This window comes from Aotus nancymaae, unplaced genomic scaffold (genome assembly GCF_030222135.1).
Source record: "Aotus nancymaae isolate 86718 unplaced genomic scaffold, 86718_ANA_hifiasm-v0.15.2.pri h1tg000001l, whole genome shotgun sequence".
NCBI classification, from domain to species: domain Eukaryota; kingdom Metazoa; phylum Chordata; class Mammalia; order Primates; family Aotidae; genus Aotus; species Aotus nancymaae.
Window position 1 is genome coordinate 4,032,894 of NW_026988412.1, and position 16,880 is coordinate 4,049,773.

The 16,880-nt window shown below is 52.4% G+C and overlaps 1 protein-coding gene across 2 annotated transcripts; it reads right to left on the reverse strand.

The window, feature by feature from the left end:
* Positions 1-2,989: 2,989 nt before the first annotated feature.
* Positions 2,990-11,911, reverse strand: PAX1 (paired box 1). Of its 2 annotated transcripts, none has more exons than XM_064360864.1 (5): positions 11,635-11,911; positions 10,566-11,195; positions 8,920-9,062; positions 8,156-8,378; positions 2,990-3,186 (listed from the first exon to the last, which is right to left on the reverse strand). In XM_064360864.1, exons 1-5 carry the CDS (start codon positions 11,909-11,911, stop codon positions 2,990-2,992), a joined length of 1,470 nt encoding a protein of 489 aa, XP_064216934.1. The 2 variants fall into 2 exon arrangements, with proteins under 2 accessions (XP_064216934.1, XP_012318851.2); XM_012463428.3 differs by having other exon boundaries at positions 3,105-3,196.
* Positions 11,912-16,880: the final 4,969 nt, after the last annotated feature.

The window sequence follows — 16,880 nt, forward strand, 5'->3', positions numbered from 1 at the left end:
AAGTGCAATATTCCAATGGGATCTTTTGGAAAATATTTAAATTCTGGGGCTCCCACCAACCTTACAAGTGAGTCCTCTAACTTGTGTTAACAGATAAGCAAAATAGTCTCCAGAGAAGTGAAGCCACACCAGTGCCAGTCTTCCTACAGGCCACGTCACTGTGGGCAAGACTGCACTGAAGGCTACATTTCATAGTCAGGCTCAGAGGGGGCCCAGTCCCCTGTCACATACGGTGGAGCAGGGGTTTAAGCCGAGTTCACTGAGATTTTCCATGACCCACAGCCTCAAGAGAGAGGGTATGTTCCTCCATATCTCACATGAAATGCCAGACCCTGCTGGGTCTGGGATGAAGGCTGCCTATCCTCTGTGAATGCTGGCTCCAGAGCCCAGGAACTCAAAGACCCACCTCCAGCCACAGGATATGGGGAACAAAAGGAGGCAGATTTGAAAAATGCCTCCCTTTGCAGGTGGCACTTAAAACACAGGTGCTTTGCGTCCAACCTGAAGTACATTTCCCAGCTCTTCTCCTCCGTAACCCTGATCAGCTCAAACACAGAAGTGGGCCATGGCAGGGAAATGGGGATGGTGACAACTCAAAGGTAGAAGTTGTCATACAGATTCTTCTCATTCCTTCAGAAAGGGATGTGATGACTTCCTCCTGGCCTGGGCAAGCCAGTCCTTCCCCAGGAAGCACAAGTGAGTGCATAAAAACTCCAGGATGTCACGACTGAGCATCCAACGCCCATCTAAGCACATGGAGACAGGCTGAGAGGACCGGGGATGAGGGAGTGTGCTTCTTTGTCATGCTTTTTTCCTATTATTTGTATGCCACGCTCTTGTGCAGGATGTGCTGCCACAGAAGCCTGAGGACTTCAGTCTCAAAATCCGAGTCTCAATCCCGCCTCTCTGATGAGATGCTGTCACCCAGTTTCCAAGCACAAGCCTTCTAATCCATACCTTGTTATGTGGTCCAGAGAAAATTAATCAACTCTTTAGCCATCACTAGCACTATCTACAAAGTGAAACTTTTTTTAAAAAGACAAGAGACTTTGAATCTGAGAAGAAGAGTCTCTCTAGGAAAAAAGCAAGTGCTGTTTTACGACTGGTACCTTCAACAGGTACTATCAGAAACATGAAAAAAATAACCAGTTTACCACTGGTCCCCTAGGTGGGGGCAGGGCACACACTGAGTGGGTAGCTCCACTCACAAACAGCAACTTCAATTTCAAAATCTCTTCCATCTGTTTTAGAAAGTCAAACAGATTTGTACCCTGGAATTGTTTTCCTTAGCTTTTAGAATACTAGAAATGTTCTGAATAAATACTCCATTCCGCCTCATTGCCTTTTGCCCATTTTACTCTTTTCAGAATTAACTGGATTTTAGGATGATTTCTGGATATTGCCTCTCTAGCTCAGTTTCTCAGAGCTCACCTGGCGTTTCCTGGTTCACTAATGAGTTCATCCCTTGCAAGGGGAGAAGGGCCTGCCCACCCCATTGGCAAATGCCTTCCCTGTTTCACTTCCACTTCGCTTTCTCTCCCACTTATTGATCAATCTGGAATGCAGGTGCTCATGAGGAAATCAAAAGAATGATTTCCCTTGATAGTGTTCATCCTGGGAACTCAGGGGAGAGAGTAGCTGCGGCGTGCGAAGTCAACACTCTGCACTCAGAAACAGACTTGCTCAGCTCACCACACGCCTTCCAGACGCTTTCCTTTATTCAGAGGCAGCCACCTTTAACAGGCCATGTCAGATTCTCGCCAGGGATATTGCTATGACTACGGAATTGCATTATGTACAGGGTCCCACCACCAGCTCGCCTGAACTTGGAAGCAGTTAACAGCTCTTGCAGCTGGCTCTAGAAGATACTCGTGTGTGTGTGTGTGTGTGTGTGTGTGCGTGTGTGTGTGTGTTTAACCCTCATCCCTTGCAAACCAGAAGTCCAAATGAACCTTTGTACCTGGAAGCAGTTTGTGGTTTAAATTAACAAATGTGCTGACCCCTGAACACCAAAAACAGTGCTGATGCGTTTACCATTTGTTGGATTCCCTAGCAAGTGTTGCCAGTGGGGGAGACACCTGCAGGACACCCCGTTTGCTAACCACAGAAAACGCCAACAGCTCCGGTGCCCCCGACTCCTACCCCAGTCTTCTTTGGGGTGATACCATCTCAGAAGGGAAGAGAAGCCGGCGGCCACTGGGCTGTGAGGAAAGATTTCCAGACAATACGCTGCCGTGAGCGAGGGGAGGGGACGGTCCATGGAGGGTTTTTCAGGGTTTGTTATTACAAATATATATATATATATAATAAAGGCTGTGGCTTTTCCGTCCACTTGCTAGGTTTGAGCTCCCCTCGATTAGGGCAGTGGGGTTGATCGGAGTGAGGGCTACGACGTCCCAGGTGCCAGAGAAGGGACTGTCACCGAGGTGGCGCTAAGGCTTTTGGGGAAGCAGTAAAACAAAGGGAACTAGGGCTGTTAACGGGGTGGCAGCGGGGTGGAGAGAGAGAGAGAGAGAGAACACGACGGGGATGGACCAGGAAAAAGGGTTGAGAGCGTTGAAAGCATATAGAGGGGAAGACAGAGGAGAAGGGGGAGGAGCGGGGAGCGGGACTGGAGCGGAGGTCGAAGGAAGGAAAAGAGAGTGGAAGAGCGGAGGGAGGGACGGAAGATCGGGAAAGGCCGGGTGGAAGGGAGGGAGGAGAAAAAGAGAAAGAGAAGGGAGGGAGAGCGAGAAAGAAAGACAAGGGAAGGAAAGAGGGAGGAAGGCGAGACCGAGACGGACCAGAGAGACACAAAAAAGAAACTTGAGGCTGGCAGAGCGAGGGAGGCCACGTCAGAGCAAGGACTGTGAGGAGGGTGCAACGGTCTAAAGCCAAAGTTCAGCGAAGCCTAAAACTCAGGCCAATAAAGGAGTGTGGTGGGTCCGGCCAGAGGCAGGGCTGGGCCTGGGGGCTGGCGAGGCGTCCCCCCGCGGGCCTGCGCCGGTTTCTACGCCGCCTGTCCTCGGGTCCTGCGCGCGCCGCTCGCCGGGGCCGCCGCGAACACCTGTGCGCCCGGGTCCGCCTGTCGTTCCCTCCAGGCTCGGGTCCGGGGAGAGCTGCCCCTAGGAGGTCGAGGCCGGGATGGGCAGTCCGTGTAAGCTACTGAGGGCGTCCGGGGCCTTGGTGCCCGGGCTGGGAGGCTTCCTGTCGGCCACTGCGGGAGGAAGCACAGGGGCGTCGGATCACTGCCCAGCGCTGCCAGGGCGAGAGACACGCGGGCTCTGGACGCCTGCAGAGCCAGGTCTTGCGCGCTCAACCCTCGAAGGCTCTGGAAGAGGGAAGCAGAAACTCGCGCTCTCCAGAGACTCCAAGCGTCCGTGGGCGAGCAGCCCTCCCTCTCCCGCTTAGGGAGAGACTTGCAAGGAGAGCTTTGGCAAGCGGGACTCCTCGCAAGGCCATCTGCAAGCTCTGACCGCTGGCCAGGTGCAATTCCCGTTGCCCTCCAACCCCCTCACCACCCGCTCAGTAAAGGAAGTGAAGGGTGCAGAGGGCTGGGAAGGTTTTCAGGTCTGATGGAAACTTCCGCGGAAGGAAGCTGAACGCTAACCTCGCACGGCCCCTCCTGCGGACCCTCACTCTCCCCAAACCCAAGGTGCGAGCAAAGGTGCGAGGGGAAGTCAAAGCTTTGAGTCCGCTGACACCCGCGGCTCGGAGCTGGCTGTGGGCAGGGGAAAATCGTGCGGGAAATGGGCCACCAAAGAGTTCCCTGGAGCGGCCTGGATTCCTCCGAGGTAGGAGGCAGTTGCGCTTAAAGTGAGCGGCAGACTTCGTTGTGCCCGCGAGATTCGGGGATCCAGCTGCGCTCACCACTGTGGGCACAGCGCGTCCTGGGGCCTGGGGGCCTCCGGATTAAGTGACAGTGGGCTTGCCAGATCGGGCGGTATTCTGCGCCTTACTCTATTATTTAGGGGGTTGGGAAGGGGCCCAAGTTATGCTACTGGAAGCCAGAAAGTGACGCCACGATTGCGCAAGCCTGTTTTTCCTTTCCCAACCTTGGTCCACTCTGCTTCTCCTACACCAGGATCCACAGTTTGTTTATACCTAAAGGGGACCATTTTCCATTTTTTCCGGAAGCCCTCCTTTAAAGGGGGAACTTGGAGCGCCTCGATTTGGAGTGAGGGGAACTCTGGATTTTTTTTTCTCCTACAACTTCTCTCGCCTCAGCCTTAGACGCAACTTGCTGTGGCTGTGCGGAGCTGAGCCAACCACCTCTGTGCAACACACACACACACACACATACACACACACACACACACACACACACGGTTTCGCTGAGGTTTTAAAGAGGTCTAAAGACCTTCCCAGGACAGAGTGGCCCCTCTACTTTTCCCTGGCTCTCCGCGCTTTTTCCTAAACACAGTTGTGGCCGCCCAGCCAACAAGTATTCAGACCTTTTCTTTCTACCCTGGACACACACTTCAAAGTGAGGACCTGTTTAGAAAACATCTGAGGAGGAGGAGGTTTCTCAGCCAAGGGACGGTTACCTTAGAGACAAGCAAGAAACTGAACCCATGAAAAATAAACACCCAGGGTGACTGCATCCCACCCTACAGGGGCGAATCCTGCGTGTTTTTAGCTCTGTCCAAGCCCTTCTTTCTCACAGGACCCCTCCTGCCCTCCATTCCCTCCATAGGACATGGGGCTATGTGGGTGGGTATGTCTGGGCACTCTGCGGCTAGAGCCTCGGTCAGGCTCATCTAAGGGAGGGGCTAAGAACGGGGAGAGGCATTTTATAAATATTCAACTGCGACTGCAGGGCACTTTGGGACCAACGTTGAGGGGAGGCACGGGTCTGGGAAGGGATCCCCGGGGCTGGATCGAAAGAGGTTGGGGTGGGCAGCGGCCAGGTGTGACAATGCCAGCGCCCTAGTGCTCCCTAACAAAGTTCACTTTTAGGATCCTCCAAGATCTAATCTCCAGGCAGAAGCAGCTGGAGCAAAGCTGCAAGTTATCTTTAAAAATATAAGCAATACATTTTCTTTGTGAGAATATATAGATTTGATTTCCAAACCTATAGTCATTCCAGAGCCCCACGGGGAGGGATTTAAAACCCTGAGTTTTCGAGGGTCTCTGAAAATGCCCTGTAAATACCAGCTGTCGTGAGGGAACATCTGGTGGTGTCCGTCACCTAAGGGTGGAGAAGGGGAGATGGTCGTGCCTGGCTGTGAAAGGACATTTGAATGTGGGTGGAGATTTCTACAATATCAGCCTCACCAAGTGAAGATTCGGTGAAACTTTTCCTATCCTTCTCAATTCCCAAAAATTAAAGTTCCCTTTCAGGGAATGGGAACTTTAAATCATACTTTTTGCCTACATAATAGGAAACCCACACTCAGTACCTTTTAAGAAATAAGAAAAAATGTTATAGTATTAATTAGGTAATACAATTAATCAATTAATATTTAATTAAATGTTAAATTTTCAATTTGACACTTGATTAAGTTTCACTTAAGGTAACTTAAAATGTTCATTTGCACTAATTTGGAGGACATATTGATATATATATCACTGTGTGTGTGTGTTCTGGGTGTGTGTTAGGTGATCAAAGATATTTGTTTTTACTGAGCATTCATTATACTAAATTGCTTTTCACTATACTGAAGAAGTTTTTCTTACTGAAAAGAAATTCAGTACATGCTACTCTTACTATTCTTATGAATTGAACAGTTAGTGATAGTAAATTGTCCTGTGGGACAGATTTGCTTGAAGATATTAATTTCTTAAGAACTGATCAGAAAATAAAAGGCAGTGATTCTTATTTATTTGTTTGTTTGTCTTTTCAAAGATGAGTTGTGTTGGGGAGATAGATCTTTGAAGTCAGCCGTTCTACCAGTGAAGAGTAAAAATCCATAACCCAAGTATGTATGTAATTCTCAGGCTGTAAAAATAGATAGATAATGAATAATTATTTCTGTATTCCTGTTTGAACACAAATGATTGCATGTCAGCTTGAGAAATCGTTGTTAACAATGTCCCCAAGTTATCTGATTATCTTTTATTAGAAACTTTAAAGAACTTAGAGGACCACAAAATTAAATTATTAATTTAATAACTAGAGTAACAAATTATTGATGTAGTTTTTGAAAACAGGTGGGATATTACATAATAGAAAGCCGATAAAATGGTAAAAAGGGACTTAAATGCCAGCACCATTCAATGGCTCTGTATTTCTGAAAAGGAAAGTGTCTTCTGAAGCAAATCAATCACCAGTGAGGCTAAATGTTGAAATCAGCTTCCCCACCACTTCCACCTCAAATTAATGAGAGGTAGTTTACAAGTAGAAACTGTGTGTATTACCTTGGGGTTGTTATCTGCACTTCACAATTTGTGTCTAATGTAGAGCTTAAAAAGCCTCCAGGGCAAACAAATGCATTCCTGAAGACTGTGGGTCTTTTTTCTAAGTCTTCCTTCTCCTCAGGATGAACCCAGGGAAATATTTCAAATCTGTGGTTATACTCTTTTAATTCAAAAGAACCTGCTTATTTAAGTGATTTGTGTAATGTGGTACATTTCATTTTGATTTCGATTTCAACAGATAGCCTCAGTTGTTGAGAAAACAAGTTGATTAGAGGCTGAAGATGAGTGATGAGCTCATCTGCGACCCTTAGCTGTCCTTAAACATAAAGTTTATAGGAGTTCTAACTCTCCACTTTTAACATTTCCTTCATTACAATTTTTCTATAAATGAGCAAGTGATAGTATCCTATTATTTAAATTTAATTCGAAGTTTAAAAGAGCTCTAATTCTCAATTTTTATAAATTTTCTTTACTTGGATTTGTCTATAACCAGGCAAGTGAACATTGTCCTAATATCCCAGGATATCTGTGCTCTAGGAAAGGTGGAAAACACTTTTTCTAAAGTATTTCTTTTCCTCCATTTCACTGTTGTGGATGGCCTCTTAATTTCCTTCCTGCCGCCCACTCTCCTCCATCCCCAATCCCCAGAGCACGCCCTCCTGTGCTCAAGACTACTTGGTAAAATCACTTCTTGCAGGGGCAGCACCAAGGAGGATGCCCCTCCTGTCCCCTGCCTGCCCAATGCCACCTGCCACTACATTCATCTCTCTCCCAGTCCTGGGTAGGTGGAGGCAAAGCAGCTGGTAAAAATCCTTTATAATCTGGGATCACCATGCTGTCCCCCAGGTTTGTGCTTCATCCCTTTCTCTGCTGGAACTGAGACACCCTGGGGTGACCCTTTCCTCTCCCAGGTTGGTTGAGGTTGCAAATTTCTAGTGCTCAGAACCTAAGACCCATCAAGTTTGAAATTAGCAAATCAAGCCATCCCTTTTAACAACAAAGAAAGTGAAGACTCAAGGGCTGGAGAGCTTTTCCTAAATTAAAGGAAAAACTGGAACCCTCCTGGGCAGTGTGAAGAGATGCTTCTCACGCTGCTGTCAATGAAATACCTAAAATCTGTTCCATGACTTTTCAGGAAGTGGGCTTATGGAAGAGGAAGAGGAGGAGGAAGCAGAAAAGGAGACAAGACGCCCAGCCACATTTTCCACAGAAAGAGAGACCCCCCAACCACAAGAAGCTCCTGAGCCTGGAGTAAAGGACACTGGTTCACATGTCCTCCACTTTCCCGCAGTGTGTATTTAAGAAAAAGAATCCAAGGGCCCTTTTTTTCTGTAAGGAATCTGGAAGAAACAGATGGGCAGTGGGGCAGAGACAGAAAGGGTCCTAGGATTGAGGTCAGGGCCACTAGCAAGCAATCTCATCGAAAGGGCTCAGGTGCCAAGACAGGTCCACAGAATGGTGAGCCTGGAGGGTGCCTGCTAGACGTGTTTCTAGATGGAGAAACCCAGAGAGAAGGAGGAATTTGCTCTAAGGTGTCAGAACAGGATCCAAACCCACGAGTCCTGTGTGCCAGAAGGGCTTCCAGGGGGACAGTCTTGGGGCCAGCCTCTTTTAACCTCGGGTACGTTTACAGGGACACCTGTCAGAACTAATCTGCTCCAAAAAGCTACAGTCTCGACTGTTAACCCAGAGGAAGGGTTTCTGCCCAGGACCCACCTCTTCCCCACTGCTTTCCCTTTTCCCAGGCTCACACCCCCTCCCAGTACCCTTCCTAACCCTTCCAGCATCCATCTGACCCCCTCCCTGTGCTCCTCACCTTCACGGCTGGGATGCTTGAAGGTCATAGCTGCCGCGAGTTCCCCGCCGTGCACGGTTACACCGGCCCCGGGGGGCGCCAGAGGAGGGCCCTGTGCCGGCGGCCACGGCGGGCCCGGGGCGAGGTAGCCGCCGCCCGGGGCGCTGTACACGCCGTGCTGGTTGGAGGGCGGGTAGGCGCAGGCGGGGAGGAAGCCGCCCACGGCCGAGAGGGTGGAAGCCGACTGTGGGTATAGAAAGGGACCGTCAGCAGCAGAAAATCCAGCCTTCTCTAGCGCATGCCTTCACTGAGATGGGGGTTCTCATTCCCCTCTCCCCACGCCCTGCATCCACTCCCGTCCTCATTCGTTATCCCCACGTGAGACCTGGCGTCTAAATTTCCTAGTAAGGACTCTTTAGCAAAGTGATTTCTAAGAATTCACTCAAATTGTTACAAATAACAATTGGAAGGGGTCATGGTATTCACATTGAGATTTAGAGAAAGAAGGTCCTTGATCTGTGGTCTGGAGTTCCAGCATTTTTAGCAAAAGTATCTTGGCAAAGGCAAGTCAACCCCTCAAAAGTCAGACTCCCCCAAACTAGAGCGCTTAAGGACAGGACAGAAATATGCCTCGGGAAGACGTTTCCTGGCCAGGCCGCCAAATACAACCATCTGCCTGCCTGGAAGAATTTTGTCTTTTCTTTCTTTCTCTCTCTTTTTCCTCACTTCCCCAAACCTTCTGCTTCTCTACTTAAGATCACCTCCCTCACCTGCCTCCTGGTTACCTGAGTGTATTTAATATCTGCCTCTAAAGCAGGTTTCTCGAGTCCATTCACTGTGGGGGTGGCCGGGAAGGTAGGGCGGTTCACGCCAGCCCAGTCTTCCATCTTGGGAGAGTAAGTGGTGCCTTCGCTCCCAGCCAAAGCCCCTGCAGGGAACACAGGACGGATTAGAAGGTGCCTCTTAATCTGACCTGGGCATACATGTGGCCAACCACCCAGCTTGTATCTGAAGGCAAGGCCAGGGGTCCCACAACACCTGTAGATGGCCTGACACTCGGCTAGGAGGCAGAGGGTGGCAGGGACTGGGATGTTCACCACTCCTGGCGGGGCAGAGGAAAGGCAGTCAGGCCTGCTGCCCCCTCCTGCTAGCCTTCAACCAATTTCCCACCAACGGGAGTCTGCTGCTGGGTCGAGGGATGGGCAGACTTGACCAAAGCGGCCGCTCCATTGTCCAGACATGGCTCCCAGAAATTTCCAAGTTCAAATCTACGCAACCTCATGAAAATTGTATGGATGTCTCAACATCTGCACAAGCATCTGAAGGGCAGGGAGCTGTTTCTACCAGAACTGCCTCTGGAAATGCCCAGGGTTTCCCAAAAGAACCATCAACCTTGTGGCCCTCGGGAGTCAGATGGAAGCACACAGCTGCTCTCCAATCCCTTGTGTGTGCCTGGAACCAAAGGAAAGCCCCAGATCTGCGTGCAGGCTTGCCTCCCCACCAGATGCCCACTGCCACGCCATGGGAAGCTTTGGTCTCAGCATGCTGCTCGGACTGGGTTAGAGCTACCAGGAAATACAAAGCCAGTGCAGGGTCACAGAAGCGCCGCTGCTGCTGGAGCTGAGCATTCACAGTTTCTGTCCAGCCACTGCTTTTTCCTCCTGGACTACAGTGAATTTTGCTCCTTACCCTCCTCCTGAGTCTGCTCACCTAGGATTATGCCATTCCCTAGCCAGCTGCTGGCAGCTGGGGACAGTGCAAAGAAATCCAGACTGGATTCTGGCCAGATTCTTTCCCAGCCAGGCATCAAAGTTATTTCAAACCTCCCCACCTTCCCCATCTTCCTTGTTACCCACTTGACCAACAGTTTGTTGAGCTATAAGGGCAGGTAAAGGACAAACCCTTGTGAGGGTGGCTGCAGCCCCAGCAGCCATCATCCTAAACTCTAGGACCTGCAAAGCCACAGGGCCTTCAAGATGTAGGCCACTCAACCAACCACCAAGCCCCTTTTCCTTTAGCTCAGAAGAACCACTGGGCCTGGGAGTGGGGACAGAACCCTTGGGAAATCATGAAGGATTCTGAGAGCTAAAGAAAGGGTCTCAGAATTGCCTGAGTGGGTTTTTTTTTTCTTAGATCTGGCAATAGGAGTTTGCATACTTTTTGCAAGAATGAAAAAGCGCAATTTCAGGCCTCCAAATTTGTGGTCGGCGATTGCTCTTCCATTTGGGAAATATTTTCCATATTTGTCATAAAAAGTTCAAGATGTCCGAGGTCTCTCACAGAAGGACCCCCAGCCTCCCTGGCCAGTGTGGAACCCTCCCCTGAGCCAGAACCGGTCCCGAGAGGAGAGTGAGTGTGATCATCTCCTGCAAGCCTGCCCGCCCCAGGTTCTGCCCCATAATAGAAGGCTACGGAGGCCGCCACGACTGACCTGTTTGCTCCATAAATGTCCGGATGCCCAGGATGTTGCTGACCGAGTGTGCCGAGGGCCATGAGCGCGGGATGCTGACGTGGCCCGCTGTGCCCGGGACCCCAGGGTGGCTGCCCATCTTGGTGCCCGTGGGCGACACGGGAGTGGGGTAGGGGTACTGGTAGATGTGGTTGTAGGGCAGCGTAGGCTGCGACGGCGGCTGCTTACTTGCCTCGTACGGTCCAGGCTGCGCCAGGCTGCCGATCTTGTTGCGCAGGATGCGGCTGATGGAGCTCACCGAGGGCACATTGTACTTGTCACAGACGCCGTCGGCCAGCAGCCGGTCTCGGATCTCCCAGGCAAAGATGCCAGGGTCTCCCTGCTTGTAGTCCCGGATGTGCTTGACCACGTTGGGAGTGGTGACGCGGGGTTTGCTGCCCCCGATGGCCCCAGGCAGGATGGAGCCCGTCTCGTTGTAGCGCGCCAAGATCTTGCTCACGCAGCCGTGGGATACGCGGAGCTGCCGACTGATGTCACAGGGTCGGATGCCGAGCTGCGCCAGCTCCACAATACGCAAGCGGATGGCGTTGGGCAGGGGGCGGCCATTGACGAACACACCGCCCAACTGGTTCACCTCGCCGTAGGTCTGCTCTACGGATGCGCCCGAGAAGAGTGAGCAGGAAGGGGAGAAAACACCCGGCTGGTTAGCCAACGGTCCCCACGCGGGGCGAGGGACTGCACCCAGGCGCACTTCCAAAGGTGACCTGTGGGTCCCCAGACAACTTGGAGTCCAAGGGCAAACCGCCTGGGTCCGCCTCCGATTGCACGAGGGCGTAGAGGAGCCGCTGAGTGGAGCACCGCGCTTTGTAGCCCTCCGTGCCCTTTCAAACTTTTAACGCGTCTACTTGGAACACTCCCTTCCCAGACTTGCTCAAACTGCCCCCTAAAGGCTGGGGACCCGAGGAGAATAGAGCTCCTCCAGGACCCAGGATTGGGTCGCCCAGGGAAAGCGGAGGAGAGGGAAGGGAGGCGCGGGGACCCGACCCACCTCATCTGCCCTCCCGCGCCCTGTCTGTCGCCCGCCCCTTACCCATAGCGCGCGGGCCAGCCAGCTGCCTGGCGCCGGGGTGGCCCGGACTGGGCCCGGCGCAGTCCGGGAGAGCTCGGGCGCCGCCGCCGCCGCTGGAGAGGCATAGAGGGAGGGCGCGCGAGAGCCGAGAGCCGCGGCGGCCCGGCCGCGGGCTGGAGACGCGCTGAGTGCGGCCGCCTAGCGCGCCGCCGCCCGCTCTGGGGCCTGCCGCCGCCGCTGCCACCCGCTCCCAGGACACTCTCCACGCCCGCGACCCCAGGCCCAGATTGAACTTCATCCGATTGGGAGAAATTCGTCTGACCGGGAGGCTGCAGCGTGAGGGAATCAATTTGACGTGTCCTCCACGTCAATCTCGGCAGTCACGCCGGAGACGCGCGAGTTGGCAGCTCATTGGTTCCCGTCACTGAGCCCCGGCGCCCCCCTCCCCGCCCTGAAACTCTACCCCCTCCTTCTGTCTTCCCCCCTCGGCCTACCTCCACCCCCCCAACCCACCCTTCTACACACACACACACACACACACACACACACACACTTACACACACTTTCCATGCCCAGCTGGGCCTGGGACCTTCCACTGCTCCGAGCCCCTTGCAGCCCCCTCCTTCCTCTGGCTTTGGGAATGTTGGAGAAGTCATCTCAAATTGATTAGTGTGTTAGTACTATCCGTCGTTTTCATTTGGGTTTTAGTTTTATTTCCACCACCATTAATAATAAGACAGAGAATAAAAGTTGGTCGTGGCAAGGTGTTTAGGGTGTGGCTGCCTCTACCTCCCCACTCCCTCGGTAGCGGCTGGGGAAGAGTGGGATCAGTACCCCAGCTGGCTGGGAGTGCCAAGGTAAGCGTCCAGCGCGGTGCAGGGCGCCTGGCAGGAAGGCACAAGGCGGTGTGCCGTGGAACTGATTCCTTCATGTCCCATTCCTGGCCAAGTCCTCAATCATTCTCCCAGGAAATCTTCACAATGTTTAATAGTCAACCACTCTTGAAATAGTGGGGGCGATTTTGGCGATTCGAGAGGGGTACAGTCCAGATCCTGTCTCCTACAGCCAGGCCCAGCCACCAGAACTCATTCCTCTCCAAGAGGTGATACAGGGGCAGGAGGCAAAAGGATTCCGCCTGCTGCTACCAGGCGCAGAGATCCGGCGCCCTCCGGACTCCTAGCGAGACCGGCGGGAGACCAACAGCATAGTTCCAGCTCTAGGCCTGAGGGACAAGTTCTTTTCTCCCTGATGGTGGAATCCCTCACCACTCTAACCCAGGTGGCCTGGCCACATCTTTCTCCCCGCACCTGCAGCTTCAGGAAGTCTCTGTTAAACTACAGAATTATCTTTTCTACTCCATTTAAATGAGGTTTTACGCAGCCGTGAATTCTTTGCCCCTAAGATTGAACATCAACCCATTTCTCTGTTTCTACCCTGCACCAAAACAGTTCTGAACTCCCCAACCTGCGCAGCTAACCGTGCCCCGGAGCCATGCGGGGAGGGCCAAGGCGGTGAGGTTTTGAACCTGAACTGATTTGAGGGGGTCAGGACCTGAGGGTTCTGAGGTTGTGGCCAGTAAACACCAAAGGAATTGGGCTGAATGTGCTAGACAAGGAAGAGGGCATAGGGGAGAGAGTGGGAACAGTCAAGGTTTCTGAGACTCTGAGCGCTCCTCGAGAAGCGAGAACCCCCTTTCCCCATCTCCTGCCCACCCTAAGGGTCTAGCTCTCCTGAGCCACCCAGAGTTGAGTATGGCGCCAGCGCCGTGACCCTGGCCGAGGCGCACATGGACCCGATCAGCGCAGCCTGGAGAGCCATAGCAGCGGAGGCCCTGACCAGTTTCCCTCCGCTGCGGGGCCAGAGAGCATCCCTGGCTCCTAGTTCACCTGTCTAAATGTATCTGTTAGAAGAGCCTGAGTCATAAATCCTGGGCTCTCTAGAGAAAGCACGCAGTGCCCGGCGGGGCTGGGGTCAGGGCCGGGGCCACAGGCAAGAATTACCCCTGTGAAAAGAAAAACCAGGTTTAAAAGAAGTGAACTCCTCCTCTCCAGCGGCATGGATACAGTACAGTTTCTGGTTCTGGGAGCCTCTGGGAAGTCGTGGAGACCTGCAGGAGGTTTGAAGGTCAGTGCACTGGCCGGCGAGTGCGAGAGTGGGGGCGGGAAATGTCCATGATAGCGCAAGTTTGGAATATGGAACGGGGAAAGCGAATGGTTTGGATTTGGATTAAGGTGGGTACGCCTAAGCCAGGAGTTCCACGAAGGCACCCAGGAGAGGACTAAGCACGCACAGTATTCCGGGGCTGGGGGTGCAGGGTGCGGGGAGTGGGGACGCACCCCGCCCAGTGCTCTCCAGATATTGCGGAATCTGCTAGCCTCTAATCTAGACTTTCGTCGGGCGCGAGATACCAAGAAAGGTTGATTTCCAAACATTGGAGTTTCTGAGATAAAGAAACGCAACATCCCTGCCTCAATCAAGTGCATACCGGTAATTCGGAAAAGTAGCTAAAGCCGCTTCTTCCCCCTGTAGGTGAGGAATCAACAGGCACACTCAAATAAGAGGAAATAAAGCCGGTCGTGATGCCGGCTGGTTCACTCAACTACCCCTTCAGGGAAACGTCCACTCCACCTCGGTTGCGGAGCTTGGAAAAGTGTTAAGGAATCGCAGTCCAGGACAAAACCCCGCCTCCGTCCCCGGGAAGTCCGCAGGTGGCTGGGGGAGACCGTAGAGAAGTGCGTTTGGGGATTGCGCACGCTGAGAGGGGGTGGTTCTCTGGGGTAGCAGAGTTCGCGGGCCCTCGACTGAGTCCCGGCCCCTTTCCCGCAGCCAGCTGTGAGCGATCGGGACCACACAGCCCTAGCTGCAGCCTTCTGCACGGTCGGGCAGAGGGAAAACCTTACAGTTTGTCGCCCCCTGTCGTCCCCCGGCCGGGCTCCGCGGGTTCCCGAGCGGCAGGCTAGGCTGGGAGAGGTGGCCCTAAGATGAGATTGCAGAATGAAAAGAAACATCTCTCGCACGTCCCAGGGAGGCCGCTTAGCCCTCTCCACGGCCTGGGGACAGCTACCAGCCAGCGCTGAGCGCACAAAGGTAAAGAGATCGCGGATTCTGTTTTTTTGTTTGTCTGGGTTTGGCACCGTATTTCAGCGTGCTCTGGGCGCAGAGGGCAACAATGTGCCGCTTCCACGGTCGCAGGAGCCGGTTAGCTGAGGGCGCACTCAGGAACCTGGGACAAAACTCCTCTGCCTGGAGCTATACTCCTACCCGGGCAGAGGATGGATTTGAGGGTAACCCAGCGGCCTCGGGCCCTCGACCAGTTTTCCGAAAGCGGGGAAATAAAGAGAGGTGAGCTCTGTGCGGAAAGCGGGAGTCAAAAAGAAGGCGTGAAGAGGTGCCCTGCCCTTCTGGGGCCTGGGGGTTGGCAGCAAGGGGGGTTACTTGTGAGTACTCCCTTGCTACAGGCCACCTGAGTCGTGAACTCAGCACCTGAAAGCTGACACTGCTGAACAGCCAGGGGTTCTGTGACAGGGCCGCTCTTGGAGCTACAGTGGCCCCTACTTCGCGTCTCCTGTGTCGCTTTGACTTTTGGCGGGTTTGTTTCGAGGAGTTAAAACGAGCAGCCGGACGGGATGCTCCGGGGCACAGGCATTTCAAGGTCTCCAGGAAAATGTTTAAAAAGCTAATGGAAGCCCAACTTGGGCATGCAAGTGCGCGTTTTGGTTCTTGCGCGAAGTAGCCGAGGGCAGAAAACACAGGTGGCACTCCCCGAGGGCCCTGGCCAGGCTTGGGCCTAACAACTGAAGACGAACGCTGGTACCCGCCAGCAGCAGCCCGCAGGGGCCGCAGGACAGGGATCCAGGGTCTTCTTCCTCACGACGTCCTAGCCTCAGGCCTTAATAAATCCGCTTTTGCTCCCGCGTGCGTCCTGGCTCGGCTCAGGACCTGCGCTTTTGCTGTGTTTTTAAGATCACTGAGCCGTGAGTCCTGTGGTTCAAAACCAAAGTCAAACTGAGTCTCTTAATTTTCTTAAATTTGCTTTTGAAAAAAAAAAAAAAAAAAAAAAAAAAGCAGCTCGGGTTACAAACGCGATTTATGCGTCAGGTTATATAGTACCACGCCCCTACTACCCATGCCCATAGTTTTGCAAAAAAAATAAAATAAAATAAAAATAAAATAAAAATCCACCGCACCACACTTAAAAATAATAAGAAGATAATTGAGGAAAAGAGAAATGGGGTGCAGCCAGCTGCAAAGAAACTATGGAAAGAAGAGCTGAGCCAGATAGGGAAGCTGCAAACCCTCGGGAACGCGAACAACTAACACATCAAAAACTGGCTTGTACAACAAAGCAACCAAACTCCTCCGGGAGTGACTGCGGTGGTGGCAGGAGGGGGGCGAGGAAGGGAAGAGGCGGACTGGGTTCTGAATCGGCGCCTGTGAGCGCTGCCGTGGAGCGCAGGGTCAGCGCGTCCTCCCTCCAGTGTGGACCCTCAAGGATGAGGTGGGGAGTGCGTTGGGCACTGAACCTGCCTCTCCTGAGTGGGACACACAGACTCTCCAGACCCTAAATGGAAGGGTCTGTTGAGGACTCTGCCAACTGGCATTAAAACAGAGCCCCCAAGAGCGAGAAACAACGTGCTTGGCCTCGCGGACCCATTCCCGCGGCTTATTTTCATTTGGCTTGCTGCTGACCAACGTGGTCTGAAAGTTGGTTCTTTGCCTAGGCGTGCATGATGTTGGCTACCCTGGAAATGTTTATTATCGAAAGTGAGTCAGGTCAGCCGGGGTAGATGGAGCACCGGTTCCGCTGACCCTGGCCTCTATCAGCGAGTAATGTCCTTGAAAAATCCATGGCGAGAGAAGCCAGGAAAACTTTTTTCGTTTTCCTAAAATGAAATGAATAAACAAGAATAGGTGAACATTTTCGGTGTGATTAACAAAACAGTGGAAGACCAGGGCTCTTCAATTCTGTTCAGAGATGTAGGAAAACAAATTAGCAAACAGATTTGCAGTGAAATCCACACTAGAAATAAATGGGGGGAATTGTGTATTGCCAACGAAGATCTAAGATATTTTCTGCCCTGCAATGCAGGGATCTACTACATTAATAACATTCATTTTGGAGTAGAGACATTTTAAACGTAGTATTTGGCTGATAAAAATAAACTACAGAGGGTTGGTGCCCTTGGTAAAAAGAAATGGTTTCTAGTGCCTTCAGGAGGATCTGGCATTCTTGCCCTTCTTGGGTGTATATCCTCACTAGCCCCAAA

What these genes read in the sequence shown, in the direction of transcription:
- PAX1 (XM_064360864.1), bottom strand. Translation starts at nt 11,911, where the DNA reads ATGAAGTTCAATCTGGGCCTGGGGTCGCGGGCGTGGAGAGTGTCCTGG. An exon ending in GACATTTATGGAGCAAACAG is followed by an intron (nt 9,063 to 10,565) that starts GTCAGTCGTGGC and finishes TGTTCCCTGCAG; the next exon opens with GGGCTTTGGCTGGGAGCGAA. An exon ending in CAGATATTAAATACACTCAG is followed by an intron (nt 8,379 to 8,919) that starts GTAACCAGGAGG and finishes CTATACCCACAG; the next exon opens with TCGGCTTCCACCCTCTCGGC.